General features: G+C 43.5%; 1 protein-coding gene across 7 annotated transcripts in view; it reads left to right on the top strand.

The window, feature by feature from the left end:
• Positions 1-21,493, top strand: part of cdk5rap2 (CDK5 regulatory subunit associated protein 2) — a 68,308-nt gene that overhangs the window by 764 nt on the left and 46,051 nt on the right. For 5 of the 7 annotated variants that reach the window (XM_082956257.1, XM_082956256.1, XM_082956260.1 and 2 more), the window contains exons 2-12: positions 5,532-5,596; positions 7,039-7,103; positions 8,281-8,391; positions 11,350-11,426; positions 12,279-12,402; positions 12,735-12,901; positions 13,300-13,507; positions 18,418-18,552; positions 19,128-19,247; positions 19,442-19,534; positions 19,880-20,098. In XM_082956257.1, the coding sequence (XP_082812383.1) occupies positions 5,532-5,596; positions 7,039-7,103; positions 8,281-8,391; positions 11,350-11,426; positions 12,279-12,402; positions 12,735-12,901; positions 13,300-13,507; positions 18,418-18,552; positions 19,128-19,247; positions 19,442-19,534; positions 19,880-20,098 (1,384 nt within the window). Of the gene's footprint in view, positions 1-3,476; positions 3,627-5,531; positions 5,597-7,038; positions 7,104-8,280; positions 8,392-11,349; positions 11,427-12,278; positions 12,403-12,734; positions 12,902-13,299; positions 13,508-18,417; positions 18,553-19,127; positions 19,248-19,441; positions 19,535-19,879; positions 20,099-21,493 lie in introns of those variants that run through there. The other 2 variants (XM_014142126.3, XM_014142136.3) reach the window with 2 other exon arrangements.

The raw sequence follows: 21,493 nt of genomic DNA, 5'->3' as shown, positions 1-21,493 counted from the left end.
AGTTACCTCAATTTCTAGGGGGTACGGTAATGGTACTTCCTCTATATTATAGCCATGTTATTTTCAACTGTACTCACTATAGCCATGTCATTTGTTTAACTTCGTTATTCCTCGTGTCATTTATTTTTAACTGCATTGTTGGAAATGGACCCTTAAGTAAGCATTTCACTGATGGTCTACACCTGTTGTCTGCGAAGCAGGTGCCATAAAATTTGATTTAAGCCACCACAGTTGCGCAACTCATGCACTCGGTTGTGGTGAAATATTCATAGCTACTTAATGTTAACTAACTAAACAACCAACAAGGCAGTTGAGTATTGTGCCTTCCAATAACTAACTAACCCCGACGTTCCTATGCTGTCCCTTGGACAACAGTCACGTTCATTTGTATTGATGAGATCCAATACGTCTCCTCTGACGCGAATGTAGAATCAAATTCAATTTGAATTTACTCTACCTGTTGTCCGCTAATTTGGACTTTTTTGTGGGTTTAAATGAGACAACATATCCACAGGAAAGTATTATTAAAACGACTTAAACACTGGTCTGTGTGTGGCTATCACGATTTGTTTGCTCATCACCTGAAGCAGACGGAAGAACATGCACACATACTAACCAGTGTTTTCCCGCTCCATATGCTGTGGTGCAGCGCCAGGGCAAAAATAATATCCGCCATGCAACAATAAAACAAAAATATGGAACATTTAAACATATTTCTGCTTGGGCGCACTTTGAAGATGATAGAAGAGTCCACGTTTACTTTTCCTGGTCAAACAAAACAAGTAATTAATAGAAAAATCCGAAAACCCCATAGTAGAATAGTTGACCTATTTACCTGAATCGGCTTGTTTGTTCTATGCAAGATAAATATTCCTCTCGTTGCCTATTCTAGTTATGTGAGCCATGGGGAGGAAAAATTCCTTCTGACATACACAGTCAATGCACAACATTTCTCGCAATCGCCAGAACAGCAGTTTTAATGGCCTTTGTTAAAAAAAGGGATTCCAGCTTACGATTCTTACTTTATTTCTCAAGTCCTAAATCTGCACGAACTGCACTAGAGGTCGACCGATTATTCCTTTTCGACGCCGATGCCGATTATTGGCGTGCCGATTATCGGAGGACCAAAAAAGACGGTACCGATTAATCGGCCACGGTTTTTTAAAATGTATTTTTTATTGAATCATTTTTTTTTTATTCAAAGAAATATATATTTTTTTAAACTTTTTTTTAACATTTGTAATAATGACAATTCCAACAATACTGAATGAACACTTATTTTAACTTAATATAATACATCAATAAAATCAATTTAGCCTCAAATAAATCATGAAACATGTTCAATTTGGTTTAAATAATGCAAAAACAAAGTGTTGTAGAATAAAGTAAAAGTGCAATATGTGCCATTTAAGAAAGCTAACGTTTAAGTTCCTTGCTCAGAACATGAGAACATATGAAAGCTAGTGGTTCCTTTTAACATGAGTCTTAAATATTCCCAGGTAAGAAGTTTTAGGTTGTAGTTATTATAGGAATTATAGGACTAGTTATTATAGGAATTATAGGACTATTTCTCTATACGATTTGTATTTCATATACCTTTGACTATTGGATGTTCTTATAGGCACTTTAGTATTGCCAGTGTAACAGTAGGGCTTCCGTCCCTCTCCTCGCCCCTACCTGGGCTCAAACCAGGAACACATCAACAACAGCCACCCTCGAAGCATCGTTACCCATCGCTCCACAAAAGCCGCGGCCCTTGCTGAGCAAGGGGAACAACTACTTCAAGGTCTCAGAGCGAGTGACGTCACCGATTGAAACGCTATTAGCGCGCACCCCGCTAACTAGCTAGCCATTTCACATCGGTTACACCAGCCTAATCTCGGGAGTTGATAGGCTTGAAGTCATAAACAGCTCAATGCTTGAAGCACAGCGAAGAGCTGCTGGCAAACGCACGAAAGTGCTGTTTGAATGAATGCTTACGAGCCTGCTGTTACCTACCACCGCTCAGTCAGACTGCTCTATCAAATATGAAATCATAGACTTAATTATAACATAATAACACACAGAAATACGAGCCTTAGGTCATTAATATGGTAAAATCTGGAAAATATCATTTAGAAAACAAAACGTTTATTCTTTCAGTGAAATACGGAACCGTTCCGTATTTTATCTAATGGGTGCCATCCCTAAGTCTAAATATTTCAGTTACATTGCACAACCTTCAATGTTATGTCATAATTACGTACAATTCTGGCAAATTAATTATGGTCTTTGTTAGGAATAAATGGTCTTCACACAGTTCGCAACGAGGTAGGCACTGCTGCATATACCCTGACTGCTTGCACGGAACGCAAGAGAAGTAACACAATTTCCCTAGTTAAAAGAAATTCATGTTAGCAGGCAATATTAACTAAATATGCAGGTTTAAAAATATATACTTGTGTATTGATTTTAAGAAGGGCATTGATGTTTATGGTTCGGTACACATTGGTGCAACGACAGTGCTTTTTTTCGCGAATGCGCTTGTTAAATCATCACCCGTTTGTCGAAGTAGGCTGTGATTCAATGAGAAATTAACAGGCACCGCATTGATTATATGCAACGCAGGACAAGCTAGATGAACTAGTAATATCATCAACCATGTGTAGTTAACTAGTGACTATGTTAAGATTGATTGTTTTTTATAAGATAAGTTTAATGCTAGCTAGCAACTTACCTTGGCATCTTGCTGCACTCGGTAACAGGTAGTCAGCCTGCCATGCAGGCTCCTTGTGGAGTGCAATGTAATCGGCCGCAATCTGTGTCCAAAAATGCCGATTACCGATTATGAAAACTTGAAATCGGCCCTAATTAATCGGTCGACCTCTAGTCTCAAGTTTTGAGGGAGCGTGCAATTGGCATGCTGACTACAGAATTCTACACCAGAGCTGTTGCCAGATAATTTAATGTACATTTTTCTACCATAACTGCCTCTGTCCTTTTATAGGATGTGGCATTATGTCCAACCGGCCTCATAACCGCAGACCGCATGTAACTGGTAGAGTAAATTGAAATGATATTATATTCAACATTCTGGCTTGGGTAGAGAACATTTCCAAACAAATGTATGACGTTAACCTTCGACTGTAACCAGAGGTATCTGGTAATTGTATGAAATGTATGCATTCACTACTGTAAGTTGCTCTGGATAAGAGCGTCTGCTAAATGACTAAAATGTAAAAAAAAAAAAAAAAAAAAATGTAAAAAATGTATCGGTCTGTCAGGCAAACTAGCCCCATTTGTTCTTTCATATTTAGCTACACTAGCTAGCTCTATTATTGAGTACAGTTGGTCATGGATTTACTGGCAAGGTCATGTGGTTTATTGCTGTCTGTGCTTGTGATACTAGCCTATTTTTAAACACCACGGATGATGACTTCACATGTGGCTGAGTCGTTCCCTGTCACAACAAATCAGCAAAGTCCTCCCCTCTAATAATTTTCGGAGAGCTCACGTGAAAAGCGGAAACCATGCATGTGGTTGTGAAATTGCTTCTTCCTTGCAACTATGTAATGTTTAGGCTAGCCAATACGGATATTTTTTTCTTCCTGTATGCTTGCCATGAAGTGAGTCACCGTCTAATATTGGTAGGTGAGCCTCTCATTTTACCCCATTGTAAGCTAGAGGGAGTCTAGTTGTAGATGAACCTACTTGTTTGGTTTTAGTTGTAATTTGTTGGACATATTGCTATCCTTAGACTCCTGGCCAAGGTTAAAATAGTAGCTGTGTGAGCTTCAATGTGTTCCAGTGAATCGTTTAACTATGTATCCCACCAATAAATAAGGTGGGTGCGTGTGTTGAATGGGATCATCCAGGTGGTAAGTCTCCACAGTAATTCAAGACATAAGCAACAGGAGTGGTGTAAATGACTTCATTCTGAAACCTGACTTGCTTAAATCAGCCATTAAACAGTGCAATTTGGTTACTCTAGAGCAAAGATCTCTACAACTATTCTTACTCGTTATGTAATATTAGGCTTTGTAACTGGCATTGGAATGCTAAACAGGAAAATTAAAATGTACAAACAGGAAGTCGATGTTTACTGGCTGCCTCATTCCGACTCATAGTACGCTGAGTAGCAGAGTTGGCATGTGTCAAGTCATTGGTACTGTTACTCTACAATGCTTTATTTTCATAGACACTGAGCTATAACTGTACATGTCACACACACCCATCACACAGTGAACAAGACGACAACATAGCTATATCCTATGCCAGCCCGTTAGTCCTCTTCCTACTTTTGGTAAGCACTGACTTTGTGATTAAATAGTGCTCAGTGACACACGAAGGCTGTGTCTGTCTGTGTGGTGATTCCTGCCACAGTGTTGTCAGATCAGTTATCAAAACACTGAACCGTGCCAATTGTTCTCTGCTGTGGTGGTGTCCCTGAGTTGTTTGCGTCATTGCTGCTGTGACTGAGTTTATGAGTGCCCTGTGGTTAACACTTGTAATTTGTCTGTCTTAGTTCAAACCTGTTGACAAGTATTATACAATCTTGCTCCTGCGCAGTAGGCATCCAGGGTGTGTAGACCATGCAACTGCTGTGGACATGAGTTTTTGCTGGGCTCTGGGATCAGCGGCACTGCCAGGGGAAGAGAGGGAAGGAAGTCATACAGAACTGGTCATATTGTTAGAGCCAAAAGTCAGGGCAGCTTAAATGGCTGAGAGAGTGTGGACACTCTTTAACAGTGTGTTAGACATGGTTTCTCTCTCCAAATTGTTGGGTAGTATTCACTTGGGTTAGGAAGGCCTGAGAGATGTTGGTGCCGATCGTAGGGGCAGCTATCGAATATTGGTTAGTTGTGAGCTTAGCTTAGTGGTAGCAGAGCTTCCCCATCACTGGCTTTGACAGCACTGTTTTCATCGCAATCTTATTATTTCCCCAATGTCATCAGCCTTGTCCAGATGTGTGCATTGTGTTGTGTGCCTCACTGTGTGACTCCACTGTGTTCCCTTCTTGTCTGAGTGATGTTTGGCTGAGCAGGTCCACAGTAGCTGCTTGTTTAGCAATGAAAGCCCTCTAAGTCTGTCCCCTCTGCTCTGGACCTGAGAGCCAGCCTGCCGTTGGCACATGGTCTTCTCCAGTCCAGTCTACTCTGCATGGCACACTGAGGAATAACCTAAACAATGACCTGGGAGAGAAAAGCATTGCACTGTCATAGTGAATCAAAAGAACCAGAGACTAATTCTCCTGCTATTTATGGAGCTTCCTTAGGGGCTAGGGAGCAGGCGAGCCAAGCATGAGTAATGCCTAAACTACATCAGGAAATTTTTTGTATTTGTATTTTTTATCTTTTTGCAGTGCATTTGATTGCACAATTTTGCATTGGCTGTGCTAGAGAGGAGGTTTTCTGTGTTTTTGATTGTGGTATTGACTGATACTTTGGCTGTGTGTTACAGCCTATTACCTACAATGTTGAGTCTTCACATGTTGGATCCAGACTCGGATTGGCTGTTTGTTTTTTTCCCTAATGGATTCATTTTGTCCTCAGTTGTAGCATGTCCAAACTCCCAGACTCCATAGACGTCGGGGATTTCTCCATGGACAACATGACAGGTACAGTACATTCTTCCGTGTGCTCCTCTAGGGTACCACTACCTAGGTTACCTACCCTTGAGTGTTGTGACTTTGAAAGTGAGAGAATAATACCCCTAAATGGTTTCACCATGTGCTTGATTTTTGTATGGAGTTATTTTCAGTTGAACAAACAATCACAGAGTATGTGCAGAGCAACTGCTTTTTACAATCAATTGATTTACTGACTCCAGGTAAGAATCTGCATTTTTTTTTTTTTTTTTTTTTTTTTTGCCAGCTGATCCAGACACCTTTTTAGCAGGGCTTTCCGTCAGGCGCAGCTGTGCTAAACCCCTAGGTAACCAGACACCTGAGACAATTATAGCGTCTCTGCAGCCTGTAGCTGACACGCCACCGTGACTCCAAGCTGCAGACTGGACTCTCCTCTGGGACTGGGGGCGACGGGGACGCTGAACTACCCATCTGAATATGAGATTGAACATGTCCGCTGGTCATTTTTGAGAAGCAAAATAAACTGTAAAACTGAAGAGAGTTCCAATGTTAAGCAGTGGGGCTGTGAACGGGTTATTAGTGTAGTGTAAAAATGTGTTAATTTATTTAGTGTTATATGAGCAGTGGTGCAGTCAGTCAGTCTGTGGTTGGCTTGGCTCACTGACCTCAGGAGTGCTAAACGGGGCAGCTTTCCAAGATAACACTCTGTCTCTTTCACCTCTGATCTGTGTGTGTGTTTATCATCACTATGATTTACCCTGGTGTTTTTCAGAATAAAAGTTTGGTACTGTACCAAAGGTTTTAAGATGAACTATGTCATTATCATATAAATAAGAAGGAATAGAACGGGCTTGGAAGCTCTAACCCTGGCAATTCACTGGCAAATTCATGGGTACACTTGCAATGGCTGCCTGGTATTGTGATGCAATAATTTCCAGGGTATTTTGGAATGTTCTGTCAACTGATTAATGTAGAATATTAATTCAAATGATGCTAACTGATATTGCTCATGCAGTGGAATGTATTTTTTGTAATGTAAGTTAAGCTGACTCAACAAATTACAGCACAGGGTGCACTTCCTCCTTTTACTTCATGGCATGAGTACACTCAAAATGGCTGCCAGTCCACCCATTATGCCATCATTGACTTGAATGTAGACAGCCTTTCATTCTTATTTCCCTGTGGCTCAGTTGGTAGAGCATGGTGTGTGCAACGCCAGCATGGTGTGTGCAACGCCAGCATGGTGTGTGCAACGCCAGGGTTGTGGGTTCGATTCCCACGGGGGGCCAGTGCAAAAAAATAAAATGTAAAAAAAAATGCATGAAATGAAAATGAAATGTATGTATTTTCACTACTGTAAGTCGCTCTGGAAAAGAGCGTCTGTTAAATGACTAAAATGTAAATGTTATTTCTATGGTCATTACCGTATGTGAACTGAACTAATGTCAATTCTCCCTCTTGTTCTTCTACAGCCCCTACGTTTCCAGATAAGATGTCCCCCGTCAAGGCCGCTCTCACCCTAAAAGACTACGAGAATGTGAGGGATTTTCATCACTTCAATCCCTATTATGGAGATGTTTTCTGCCTTACCTGACAAGGTCTCCAACTGTTGTAGATACAATTTCAAGAGGGCTGTTCATTTGTCAGGATCCCAAATGGTGCAGCGGTCTAAGGCACTGCATCTGTGCTAGCGGTGTCACTACAGACCCTGGTTCGATTCCGGGCTGTATCACAACCGGCCGTAATTGGGAGTCCCAAAGGGTGGCGCACAATTGGCCCAGCATCGTTAAGGTTTGGCCGGTGTAGGCCGTCATTGTAAATAAGAATTTGTTCTTAACTGACTTGCCAAGTTAAATAAAGGTTAAATAAAAAGGATCCTCTGAGACTCTAACCAGCGTTGTCTGTCTCACACTTGTTATTTATCCTAATATGTTCTATTTAAAATGGTAATCATTTCATGGTAAACCATTGAATGGAAATATAGACCACTGCAGCATGCATGTAGGCTAAGCACTATGGAGCCAAGCCTTATCCCAGTATCAGAGACAGACATGTTGGATATTATGGTTTTTAATAAGCCTGATCCAGTGTCTAGTCAAACCAAGGAGAACAGGACAACCACTTAGCCGTGGTCCAAGCATGGAGGGAGAGCCTACAGTAGGGGAAGCCTGCTGAAATTCAGTGGTTTACGCTCATTTCTCTTTTCTCCCTATGCTGGATGATTAGAGGTTGGTAGAGTGGTCATCTGGACTCCATCTCCCGCTCCAGATGTGTGCAGTTAAAGGCCCTGTAGCACAATGATGCACAGTCTGCCGAAGCTGAATACCTCTCTCCCCTTTCCCAGACCACATAAACTCTCAAACATGGCTTATTACACTACCCCCACCCCCAGTCCTCTTTCTCTGTTTCTCTGTCTTTCTGTGTGTGTGCTTCTCCACTGGACCATGTGAAATCACTGCTTTTTCTCCGGGGATAAATTGCTCAGCTGCTATGTTATTTTGACCTCATTTACTGTATTTGCAGTAGCCTTGTTATAGACTGTATAGGCAGTTATACATCGGCTGGTTATACAGTGGTTTGATTTTCAAGAATGTAGTAGCTTTAATGGTCATAACGTTTAGTTTTCATTGTCCTACAGTGTCTCCTTTTCAAATCAAATGAAGTCCGAGGTTACATAAGTCTGTATTTCTTTCTGTATCTCCTTCTATTCTCAGCAAATCATGACTCTGAAGAAGGAGAACTTCAACCTGAAGCTGCGTATTTATTTCATGGAGGAGCGCATGCAGCAGAAATGCGACGACTCCACAGAGGACATCTACAAAACGGTGTGTTACGTCATTCACACCCGTCAGTGCCATGATAATGTAATATGTGACTCAGTCATTCATAATTAGGAACGATGACCACATGGCCCCAGCAGCCATGAATACAACAGGCCGTTGTTCCACCTGGGGCTGGGAGGTATACTGTATTTTATTATATACCGGTATTGATGTATAGACTGGTTTGAGTTTTTACTTTACCCTCTATAATGGTATTTCAATGTTTGGTTTGTTAAATGTGATCCGCAACTCAACAAATCCGCTTATTTGGTCATTTTTATAGTTTACTCTGTTTGATACTTTAGTCATCTCCCTCTCCTCCTGCATGCTACTAAACACACCAAGCCACGCCCCCTGTCACTCAAGGAGAGATTAGTTGCCCGACCACAGAGTTACAAGCACTTTCTTCCTGTTCACTCTGCATGGTCAGATGGATGCAACAAGATGTTGGTGTCATGCTGCTTTCCACAAGCATTCTAGAATTACACTATTAGTTTATTTTCAAACTAGCAAACTACTGTCTGCTAGTTTGTCTTAGCAAGTTGTTGCTAAAATAATTTGTGTTAGCTGCTAATGCTAATCACTAGTTAACTGGCTATTTAGCTTGATAAATGTAATACGAGTCAGCAAACCTAGCTAGCTAATACTGCGTGGTACCAATGCTGGTGTAGGCCTAGATGAGCATGTTTGTGCAACGGTATCTTATCAGAGAGGAGTAGGTGAAGCATGAATATTTTGGCTAGCTAGCTACATGAAGTAAGAAAACAACATGTAATGTAACATCTAATTAGGGACCCATGGAAACACTGACTCAAATCAAATCAAGCTTTATTTATACAGCACATTTCAAACATGGAATGTGCTTTACAGGAAAAACTAAACAATAAAAATAAAAGCAGAAATATTTACTACACAACAAACATAAGATAAAACAACTAAAGAACAACACAAACTAAACTAAAAAGCACCCTAAGGAAAAGCAAAGATAAAAAATGTTTTAAGATCTCTCTTTAATATATCTACAGTTTCTGCCCCCCTCAGGTTCTCTCTCAGGCTATTCCAGAGGCTGGGGGCATAAAGGCTGCCGCGCCATGCCTCTTGGTCCTAGGCTTTGTGCCAGAGGACTTGAGGGACCTACTGGGTACATCACTTAAAAGCATGTCTGACATGTATTGGTGTGCACAATCGTGGATTGATTTTAAAAAAACAATAGAATAAGCTCCAAATGAATTCTTAAACTCATAGGCAGCCCGTGTGGAGACCTTAAAACCGGTGTAATGTGTGCTCTCCGTCTGGTCCTGGTCAGTACCTGTGCTGCAGTATTCTGTATGTTTTGCAGTTGACCAATGGCTTTCTTGGGTAGACCAGAGAGGAGAGCATTACAGTAGTCAAGCCTGCTTGTAATAAAAGCATGGCAGTGTTTCAGGTGGTAAAAAGCTATTTTGGTCACATTCCTAATGTGTAATTCAAAATTTAGTTCAGGGTCTAAAATAACACCTAAGTTTTTAACATGGTGTTTTATCTTTATTGCTCGTGAATTGAAATGTGCGGCTAGATTCACTCTCTGATCAACACTGGTTCCTACCCTGTCAATAATTCCTCCGTGGCATATCCACTTACTCTGTAAACATTGACTGTCATTGATCCGTGTGTGTGTGTGTGTTAGAGGGCCAGTTGTGTATTTTTGCCCTTTACTTGTCAAATAACTTTAGTTTATTCTGTCAAATATTGAAAATTCAATGTATTCAAGGTGCTGCCCACCAGTGGAGGCTGCTGAGGGGAGGATGGCTGCTTTTTCTCCGGGGATATGAACAGAGTCATGAATAATGGCTGGAATGGAGCGAATGGCATCAAACACAAGCAAACCATATGTTTTGACGTATTTGATACCATTCCACTTACTCCGCTCATTCCACTTACCACAAGACCGTCCTCCCCAATTAAAGTGCCACCAACCTCCAGTGCTGCCCACTATATTCCAACTATAGAATTAGAATAGTCATTATATATCATGACTCCAACAGTTCACCAATGAACTAGGCCTAGATTTTTTTTGCCTCATCATACTGCGTGGCACAGTGTCGAAATGATGATAAAAGTGCAGGAAATGTATGAAAATGCTGGCCATTAGTTTTGTTTGGAGTTGGATCGAACAGTATAAATGGAGAACGCCTATAATGTGTGTGTTACCACCCTGGGGTCAGGAACTACTTAGAAAGCATATTTATAACTTTTTTATTATTCCAAAACATAAAATGTCGTCAAATACCGTCATACTGTAAAAAAATTGAAATATATTGATATGATATTTTGTCCATATCTCCCAGCCCTAGTTCCACCCAAAAAACACAGCTAACCCCCACCAGAGTTTAGCCCACTGTTCTCAGACCAGTCTCACTACTTTACTAAATACTCATCCACCATGTCTTAGGGTTCTCCCCAAAGAATGTAAGAGTGGCGCTGCTCCACCTTGTGAGTCTCCCACTGCCGTACGCAGCAGCAGCACCACCACCACCTTGTTTAAAACTCCTTTGGAGAACCTGGTGTCTTACATTTAGCCCACTGATCTCAGACCAGTTTCACTACTTTACTAAATGCACAACTAACATATCTCACATTTAGTCCACTGATCTCGGAGACAAGTCTCTGTCTTCCTCATAGAAAAATATTGTCTTATTCTATTTTGCGATGACCCACCTGCATTTGAGTACACACCTACTCATTGTTACGATATGAACACATAGCTTCCAGTGCCAAAGCGAATTACATTGTTGAAGTATGCAGTTGAGGACCATACTCAACATATTCTCAGAGCATACTTGGAGTGCTTTAGGAACCACTCCAAACAAAATACAATGCAGGAATGAACCATTGGATCTAAGCTACGGTGTGGCAGGTTTTTCCATGTAAAACATCTGTGTTAAAGTGAATGGAATTTGACTGAATGATTGTCCTCCTCAGAACATTGAGCTGAAGGTGGAGGTGGAGTCTATGAAGAGAGATCTGGCAGAGAAGCATGAGCTACTGGTGTCTGCATCGTGAGTACAGCCTTCTGATACTGAGTACCGACTACTGACGCTATCGGTCTGTGAGTACAGACTGCTGACGCTTTCGGTCTGTGAGTACAGACTGCTGACGCTATCGGTCTGTGAGTACAGACTGCTGACGCTATCGGTCTGTGAGTACAGACTGCTGACGCTATCGCTCTGTGAGTACAGACTGCTGACGCTATCGCTCTGTGAGTACAGACTGCTGACGCTATCGCTCTGTGAGTACAGACTGCTGACGCTATCGCTCTGTGAGTACAGACTGCTGACGCTATCGCTCTGTGAGTACAGACTGCTGACGCTATCGCTCTGTGAGTACAGACTGCTGACGCTATCGCTCTGTGAGTACAGACTGCTGACGCTATCGGTCTGTGAGTACAGACTGCTGACGCTATCGGTCTGTGAGTACAGGCGGCGGCTGACGCTGTCGGTCTGTGAGTACAGGCGGCGGCTGACGCTGTCGGTCTGTGAGTACAGGCGGCGGCTGACGCTGTCGGTCTGTGAGTACAGGCGGCGGCTGACGCTGTCGGTCTGTGAGTACAGGCGGCGGCTGACGCTGTCGGTCTGTGAGTACAGGCGGCGGCTGACGGTCATTTCAGTCATCAATAGTCATGACTGGTATTCAAATATGACTGTCCTAAACATCACTGACTCACTTTTCACTCTTTGATTAATCACTAGTTCATTAGTTGGTAAACATTGACTGTCATTGATCCGTGTGTGTGTGTGTGTTAGAGGGCCAGTTGTGTATTTTTGCCCTTTACTTGTCAAATAACTTTTGTTTATTCTGTCAAATATTGAAAATCCAAATAATAAATAAACTTTATTATGTCTTGTTATCAGGAAAGCGTTGGAGAGCCTGGCAGGTAGAGAGTCCGGTGACTCCCTGCGTGTGAGAGAGCGAGCCCACAGAGAGATGGATGCACTCCGAGACACTCTCAACAAGCGCATCGCTGAGCTGGAGCAGGTGAGCACTGGGCTACGGCATTACTGCACTAATATGAACACTGACTGCAGAGCACCTTAATTGGGGAGGACGGGCTTGTGGTAATGGCTGTAGCGGAATCAGTGGAATGGTATCAAATATATCAAACACATGGTTTCCAGGTGTATGATGCCATTCCATTTGCTCCGTTCCAGCCGTTATTATGAGCCGTCCTCCCCTCAGGAGCCTCCACTGGTCTTACCATGTGTCTAAGAGACTTTAGTCAAAGTTAGGTGATAATGAAAAGGCACATTATTGGAAAAGGTCAGTGACTAGTCTTGGAACATTCCCATCAATTTTCTCTTCAATGTCAGGGTCTGAGAGTGGCCGAGAAGGAAGTCGACAAGATGGCCGCCATTGCTGAGCAAGAGAAGGTGAGAAGCATTGGTATGGAGAAGCAGCTCTTGTCCCTGAGCCGGTCGGGAACCCCTGTCCATGTTCCCAGCCACGACCTGCAGCAGGCTCTACTGGAGAAAAACGGGTAAGGACAGATACAAAGGGGTTTTTCAACAAAGTGTAAAACCTAGGCTGTGTCCGAAATGGCTCCCTATTCCCTATATGGTGCAATACTTTTGACCGTTCAAAAGTAGTTCACTATATAGGGAATAGGGTTCCATTTCAATAGCAGCCCATGTACTTAATTTAATATCTGCTGTGATATTCTACACTGACACCAACATGTTGATCATGGAGAAATGAGATGATTATGTAGCTCTGATGTACTCTGTCTCTTCCATTTCACCTGCCTTGAGTACGAAACCTAATACCTTTGTGTTATCCAATGACACCTAAATGTAAGGACAATATGCCATTTGTTTATAATGGGGATAAATGTTTTGATAATGTGATCATAACGTAGCCTACTTTTTGTCCCTCCAGTGTCATAGATCAACTGAGGATATCTGTGATGAACCAGGAAGCTGTGATCCAACAGCTACAAAGTACTGGCAGAGACCAGGGGACGGACGCACCAACCACAGAGCACACCCTACAACTCTCTGCTCTCATTGGCCAGAAAGACAAGGAACTGCAGACTCTGAGGGCTGAGCTGGGCCGTGAGAAGGGCAGGACGGAGAAGGACCATCAGGTGGGTTTTTTCTCAATTTCTGTCGCCATATTGCCTAACGTATATCAGCTCAATATCTCAATCTACCAACTTTACCCTCTTACATCATGTGATGACAGACCGACCCCGGATTATATGATTCCTTCCCATCCAGTATTTCCTAGGCTCCTTCTCGACCGTATTGAAGGAAAAAGCCCAAGGTTGTTTCTGGATGGGGCCATGGGGAAGATCTCAATAATGCATACTCCTCCCATCTTCTTCCTCATCTCCTTCTCAAAACCCATTGGATGAGAAAGCCAGTGGTCCCTCCCCTCTGACCTTTTCCTCCAATGGGTTTTGAGGAGGGGGAGAGAGGAGACGGGATGTGGGGACTTGGGGAGATCTTCCCATAGTGTCTGACTGTGCATACACTGTGTATTAGACTTCTCTGACCTGAGTCTCCAACTAGAGTGCACTTGCTTGTGATTGTCTGTTTTGTTGGGTTGTATGACACTCCTTTTGTTGTCTAATTCTGTGGCGGCTCTTTTATTTAGTGACAGGTCACGGTATGCCCACCAGGCATTAGCTACCCTCTCTTAGCTGTCTCCTGCATTCATGAAATTCAAGTGTATACACACACACACACACACACACACACACACACACACACACACACACACACACACACACACACACACACACACGTCCTCTGGCCATATATCTCTGTGTGCGACATGGAACAGACACAATCTGTCAGGCGGTTTGACTCTGAATCTGCTCCATGAGAGGAAATGCGTTCTGAAATGATTGTCTATTTTGTTGCCCTTTTTACGTCCGTATACCTCCTCTTCTGTTCTTTGTTGTTTTACAGTGCTGTTGGTTTCTGTTTGTTTCTCTGTGTGTGTTCTGCTTTGTTGTGGCAGGCAAGAGCTTTGTAGTTTATAGAAGTTGCCGTCATCAGAGGAAGCTGACGTCATTGGTTCCCCAGGAAGAGAAGTAGAGTTGTTAGATCTGTTCTATTCTTCTCAACCATCTACGAGCTAACACTGTAATCTACTGCTAGAATCTGTCTACTTTATTAACCTATATGATGTAAAATGATTGTGATGTATGGTTGTCTTAACTAGCTACAATAAGTTGAATGCACTGACTGTCAGTCGCACTGGATAAGAGCGTCTGCTAAATTACCTAAATCAAATGTAATTTGTTGCATACGCATGTTTAGCAGATGTTATTGCGAGTGTAGTTAGATGCCTGTTCCTAGCTCCAACAGTGCAGTAATATCTGACAATACATAATGCGCACAAATCCAAAGTAAAATAATGGAATTAAGAAATATATTAGGATGCGCAATGTCGGAATCCGGAGTATAAGTGTGATGTATAGACATTATGGACAGTATGGGGATAGAATATATACTATATCTGAAGAATACGTGGATAGTGTATGTACAGCAATAGTTGAATAGTATGGACTTGACTACTGCAGTATGTGAACGTTGTTAAAGTGACCAGTGTTCCACATCTATGTACATAGGGCCTCTAAGGTGCAGGGATGAGTAACCGGGTGGCATCTGAATTAAAAAAATTCCATCATTAGCCTAGGTGTGTGGAGAGACAGATATTGTACATTTATGAGGAGGAAATTAGTCCTGAAAAAGCTTTCTGGTTTCACTGACTCACCCAATGATGCACAGCTCCCTCACTGGTGATGGCTGATGTGCTCGTGCCAGAAGCCTCTTTTTTCATTTTTACATTTTTTTTTTTTACTTTGTAAAACAATGCTGTTCGATCAATAGGCCTATTTGCAAGTTGATAACATATTTGGTAGCCTACAGACAGATTAGTCTTCTTCTTTCCATTTTCTTTCCGATCGGTGTTTTCCCACGATTGCATATGAAATATTGCGAAAGGCCTGTTTTGGCTGCATGCCTTTCGCTGACAGATTTGCCTTGTGTTCCCAGCTGTAGGCATGCCTTGTGATTGGACTACACACCATCCACAGCTAGGCTGTGAAGAAAAAAAAGCTAATGATCCTCTGTGGCTAAATTATAGGCCTACTCCTGATGTAGTATTCCGAATTATTACATTTCTTTTCCCGAACCGACAGAAGTAATTCTATCATTTTGACAAATGTATTTCAATTTATCAGAGGAGATGCGGCACCTCCAGCACCCTTCCCGCAGCTATGATTCTATAAGGAAATAGATGAAGTGCAACGCTGGAGAGATCAGTTGCGGGCTCATGTCTATTAGAGCGGAGAGCGATCCAGGAAAGTTAATATCATTCTAGACTACAATGTTGTGCACACCATAAACCCGGGTCAGCCCACTAAACTTTTCACGTTACAGTTTTTAGGGGGCAGGAGAATTTCAGGGGAGGCTAAATTGAATGAACTGTGATTAGAATGTTTACATTGCATATGGTGAGAATACTTTTTCATGCCAGGAGAGGTACCGCCTCCTGGCAAATGGGTTCCGGAATGAAACAGTCCAAAATTGAGAGGTGCCAGATCCTGTTCCGCCAGGATCCAGCTCAAATGAAGCACTGTTGATAGCAGATCAGAAGATGGATTTCATCTGCAAGATGGACAAATATAGTATTATTATTTAGTCCTGTCCGACAGTAGCGGAAGCTGTCAGTGCCCATGTTTCCTCCTCTCTCTTGGTCCAGGTTTCTGTGTTAATACAGGATTAGCATCCCGGCAGGAGAGAGTTGCCCTTAAGGTTATTTATGGACAACTTTATATTAAAAACCACAACCCCTATAGGTTTCTATTGGATTCTGTCTGGGCTGTCTGTCAGATTACATGGTGTAAAAGGGGTAAAGCTGGGTAAAAAGAGTCCAGTCTCTGGGTTGTTAGGTCAGTAGTGTGTATCAGAGAGCCACACGCACATAGAGGTCTAAGGGGCCAGGCAGTTCATCACTGTAGCTCTATCATGTTTTCTGAGGTGAGGCAGATGGTGGCATTGAGGACCAGGTGAGGCCATCTCTTAATCTTAAATCAGATTTACCTTAGCCTTGCCAAGGAGACCAACACACCTTAACCAGCCCTCGGTCAATGTCACCTCACCTGTGTAGACCCCAGGCCCTGCTGTCCTTGTTGGGGCAGCCAGGATGAGTAGATAGTCCTGGGTTCAGATGGGGCTGGATTATGAGGCCAGCAGTCAGCCGTAACAGGAGATCACCGCGGGTCCAGTCCAGGGGATTTGGTCTAATTGAATGTGTGGGACAGCGGAGGAGGGATTAGAAGATGGGGCTTAACGCTTACGCTGCTCTCACCAGGAAGAGCTTTCAGTCTCTCCTCTTCAATCAGAGCGGGAGAGTCTGCTGTATGCCATGGCTGGCAGACTGACGACCATGGGAAAGCGGAGAGTTTTTTGTGTTTAGGGTCTGTAAGGAGCATTTTTGAGTGTTGGACTAAACTGTGAGCTTACTGCACTGTTCCTGTCACAGAAATGGAGAGAGCATTTTCTCTGTGCCATGGCTGGCAAGCTGACGACTGCGGGAGATTGGAGCGTTTATACACGGAGCCTATCTGAGTGTTTCTCTGTTGGACCGAACCATCATCTCTAGTCATCACCATGAAGGACCCATGCCGCGTATGCAGATTACGCCTCATTGGCAGCCAGTGCCGCTGGATCTTCAACCCGTCGGGCAAACGGCAGCTCCAGGTCATCCTGTCCCACGTGCTGGGGCGCCAGGTCGACCGCGACCCCGATGGCCAGGCGTCAGAGTTCCTGTGCGGCAAGTGTGTGTTCACGCTGGAGCGCATAGTGCAGTGCGACGTGCAGATCGGCAGGCTGCAGGAGGAGCATGCTGCCCAGGTGCAGCGGTTGCAGCAGGAAAGGGAGAATCTGAAGCAGTGTGTGGCCCACGTCTATGGACGCCACAACCCCCTGCCGGAGAGGCCCGACGTGGGGGAGGTAAGCACCATTATGACCCCCCTCTGGAGGTCCTCTGAAGGTGGAAGTCCCGACGAGTGCGGGGGAGAACAGTTTACGTCAGAAGGGCAGAGGAAGGAAGATGAAGGGGTGAGGCACTCTGCGAGTATGGACCTCCTGGGTGGTCCAGTGGGAGCCGCAGGTCGGTCAAGCTCAGCCCCCAGGAGGGTGCAGTCCAGTGGGGATCCCTGCCCGGAGAAGAACCCTGGGCTCCGCTCCCGGAGCATGATGTACCAGGACCTGGTCTACCGCAAAGGCACCCTCTCCTCCCCCAGTTCCAGGTTCCGCTCGGCCTCGCTTCAGTCCCTCAACCCTGACTACCCTCACCAGACAGAACCACTGGGCCCCCTGTCACAGAGACCGTGCAGAGAGTCAAAGATATCGGTGAGGGAATGCTCTCCTTCAGTGGGCCATACTACCACCAGAAACCAGAGGGGGCACTCCCCAGCCCAGCCTCCCATCTCCGACCTGCTGCAGCTGCTGCGCTCCATCCCCAGACGACCAATCCCAGGGTCCCCCGGGAGCCGCATCCCTGTCCTGCGGAGGAAGCCCAGGGTGGGACAGCAACTCCCCCCAGGATGCAGCATCACCCCTGGGGCCCGACGCAGACGGAAGGAGGCTGAGTGGAAGTCCCTCCAGGACCTCACAGAGGAGTTTAATGATGGTTACATTCCTCTCAGAGCTGAGGTAGTCCAGTCATCTCACCTCAGACCGATCCTCTGTAGAGAACTTGGAAGGCCAAGTTTGTAGCTTTAGACTGAATTTGGATAATTATTTGACTAAAAAAGATCAACCAGTTGTGAGGTTGGATATCGTCGCAGTAAAAGGATCCATTTCCGTTAATAATGGGAAATAAAGTACATGTGAATAAATAATCAATAAAAGGGATTCACAGGCGTTCTCTGCCCCTGTGACAGTGTTTCCTTCCCCTTGATGTCCTCTTTTCCTTTCTTAGCCAACTCATTCTCTTTGTTGACTAATTTCCAAGAATTCTGTTTCCCTTCCCCAGGGTTTCACTGAGCAGCTGAATGAGGTGAGCAGGCTGGAGACAGCCCAGAGGCAGCTGAGTGAGGAGCTGAACCAGTTCAGAGCAACGAACCAGAACCTCTCCAAGACCCTGGAGGACATCCAGAATAACAACAAGGTGATTTGGGGGAAAAAGAAAATGTGTAGCAAATAGTTTTTGTTATATACACACACACACACACACACACACACACACACACACACACACATACACACATACTACTACTACTACTAGTCAAATGTTTGGACTCCCCTACGCATTCCAGGGTTTTTCTTAATTTTTTTGATATTTTCTACATTGTAGAATAATAGTGAAAATATATACATACCGGTAAATGTTTTCATAGTGGAATTTTCACTATTTGGAAATGAATACACCTAGGCAATCCTTTCAGTTCTACAGAAATGCCTATGGGGTAGGAGCACATATTTAGGGTGAATTCAAAATGTACCATTGTGATTAATCAAACATGTTGGAGGAAGATGAATTTACTCTCTTGTTTTGGCTACTTAATTATATGCAATTTAGCAGAGGCTTTTATCTAAAGTGACTGTCAGTCATGTGTGAATACATTTCACATACGAGTGGCCCTGGGAATCAAACCCACAATCTTGGCGATGCAAGTGCCATTCTCTCACGACCTTAGCTATAGAGGACCACAAGTGACCACTTGACGACAACTTTTTTAACAGGTGCTGTCTGGTAAGCTGGAGGAGACTGAGAACGAGCTGAGCTCGGAGAAGAAGAACGCTCTGAAACGAGACAAAACCATCCAGGGACTCAGTCTGGTGCTCAAAGAAAAGGAAAAAGAGGTTGAGTAGATAATATTCACACTGTAATAAATGTTGAGGGTGATAACCTCATTTGATAAAATACTGCTGTAACCAACTATTGTTGGCCACCCAAAAATATATCGCCTCATATGCTATACCATCTCTGCTACGTAGACTGAGGGCTTATGTAACATTGTCACACCAACACGTCTGTCTCTGTCTGTGTGTTCCAGATTGAAGAGCTGTGCCATGAGATTGAGGACAGGGACGAGGCATTAGCCAAAGCCAGGGAGGCAGCGCACAAAGCCCAGCTCCAGAAATACCAGGCAAGTGAGATCAGACACAGCATTGGCTGCGTTCCAGGCCCAATACATCAGTCGCGCTGCATGCATCAACCAATGGCTGTGTGCCACGTCATTCACTGCGCAGTCGGGCATGGAAGTGCTATGTCATATGAGGGCATTCGCTAAACACCGTTAAAGGTATTGTGAGATCTGGCAGGCAGCTGCAGTGTGTGTATCTACTCTGCTTTAGGGCTGTAATGTCTATCTGTGCGTGTTTGCCAGAGGTCACATCAATACAGACTTCTGCGTTGCACACACATGCACTCAAAATACAAAAATAAGTCTCCTGTTTTTCAAACTCCATCCATATTCATGATTTCCCCCCAGGGTGCGGAGGAGCACCAGTCTCTGCTGATGGAGAAGCAGGCGGAGCTGTCCCAGCTCCAGGGGGAGCACCACACCAAGCGGCTGGAGGCGCAGAAGCTGCAGCGCTCCCTGGGCAGGAGGGAGCAGGAGCTGGCTGATCTGCAGCAGGCCAAGGAGCAGCTGGAGCAGGAGCTAGAGGAGCTGCAGCAGCAGAAGAAGAAGGGAGACAAAGCTCTCAATGTAAGGCCACAGGAGGAATATCTATTGTTGTCCTGGGAATTGCCAGGAACCTAACGATACGGTATTATCACGATACTTAGGTGCTGATAATATATCTATTGTGATTCTCAAGATTCTATCCATTTTGCGATTTGAAACAGATTTTATTGTGATTTGATGTTCCAAACATATTGTTCACTATATGTCTGCTGCAGAGAGACAAGAGAGCATGAGAAAACAAGTTTTGATCAGTCAGGGAAATAAAAGTGCTGAAAAACATGTTGGCTCACTATTTAAAAAGGAAATGGAGAACAAGCTATAGCAGGGGTTCCCAACTGGTGGCCCCCGGGGGGGTTTTATTTGGCCCCCCAAGTAAAATTTAAATAAATGTTCATTGTTGGACATAAGAGTGTAAAAACACCTCCAAGTGATATTAATTTATGAAATCTGTTCCCAAGTATTTCCAGACATAATAGAGACACGTGATCATATACAAATGAAAGCAAGATTTGAAATGATTATGTTTTAGTCAAATATTATCTGTTTGGGCTTCTTGCGGTCAACAAATGATTTGTAATTATGTTCTGGCCCCCCGACCATCTGCTCAATAAAAAATGGGCCCACAGCTGAATCTACTTGATGAAAAATACAGGAGTTCTGGCTCATATACAGCCGACTAACACTACCTTCAGTAGCAATAATAAATAAAAACAATATACCAGTATCCATTCACGGACCGGTTTGGATTTTTACTTCACCTTCTATAGCAGTATTTTAATGTTTGATTAGTTACATTAAATAATTCAGTAATTACTCAAAGTTATGGTTATTGCTTGCACAGCAAGTTAACAATTTCGGAAGGGCAACCTTGCCAAATAAACTCCCGGAAATCGTCTGTGGCGAAAGTAAGAACTGCAATTAAATCTGAAATTGCACAATGAAAAAGGATAATTATTCTGTCAAGGACTAAACAGGCATACTAAGATGGGGGGGAAAATGTGACGCAGTGTGTAAATAATAACAAATTAATGAAGGAAATGAAGAAATGTATTAAAATGCTGGAAGTGAGTGTTGGAATTCAAACAAATAACTTTGCAAATGGCAACCATTGGTCGAGTACCAGAGTTGGAGGCTACAGAATGATTTTGATTCCTATGCAATGTTCTACAAATAAGACCACTGTCAGTTTTGTCCTATTATTTTTGGTTGAAGTTTGGTTGAACAGTATAAAGCAATGCAATCAGAATGGAGAAAGCCCATTTAATAAAACCAATTAGGATTAATTGGCTGCTATCCTAGGGTCATACACTACCCATGAAGCATATTGAGAACTTTTGTTATTCAGAAGTGTCAAAAATGAGAAAATACTGTGATATGATATTTTGGCCATATTGCCCAGCCCTACTTCGTTGTGTG

The sequence above is a fragment of the Salmo salar genome, chromosome 01, assembly GCF_965601325.2.
Source record: "Salmo salar chromosome 01, fSalSal1, whole genome shotgun sequence".
Lineage (NCBI taxonomy): Eukaryota > Metazoa > Chordata > Actinopteri > Salmoniformes > Salmonidae > Salmo > Salmo salar.
This window is presented reverse-complemented; position numbering and strand designations above follow the sequence as displayed.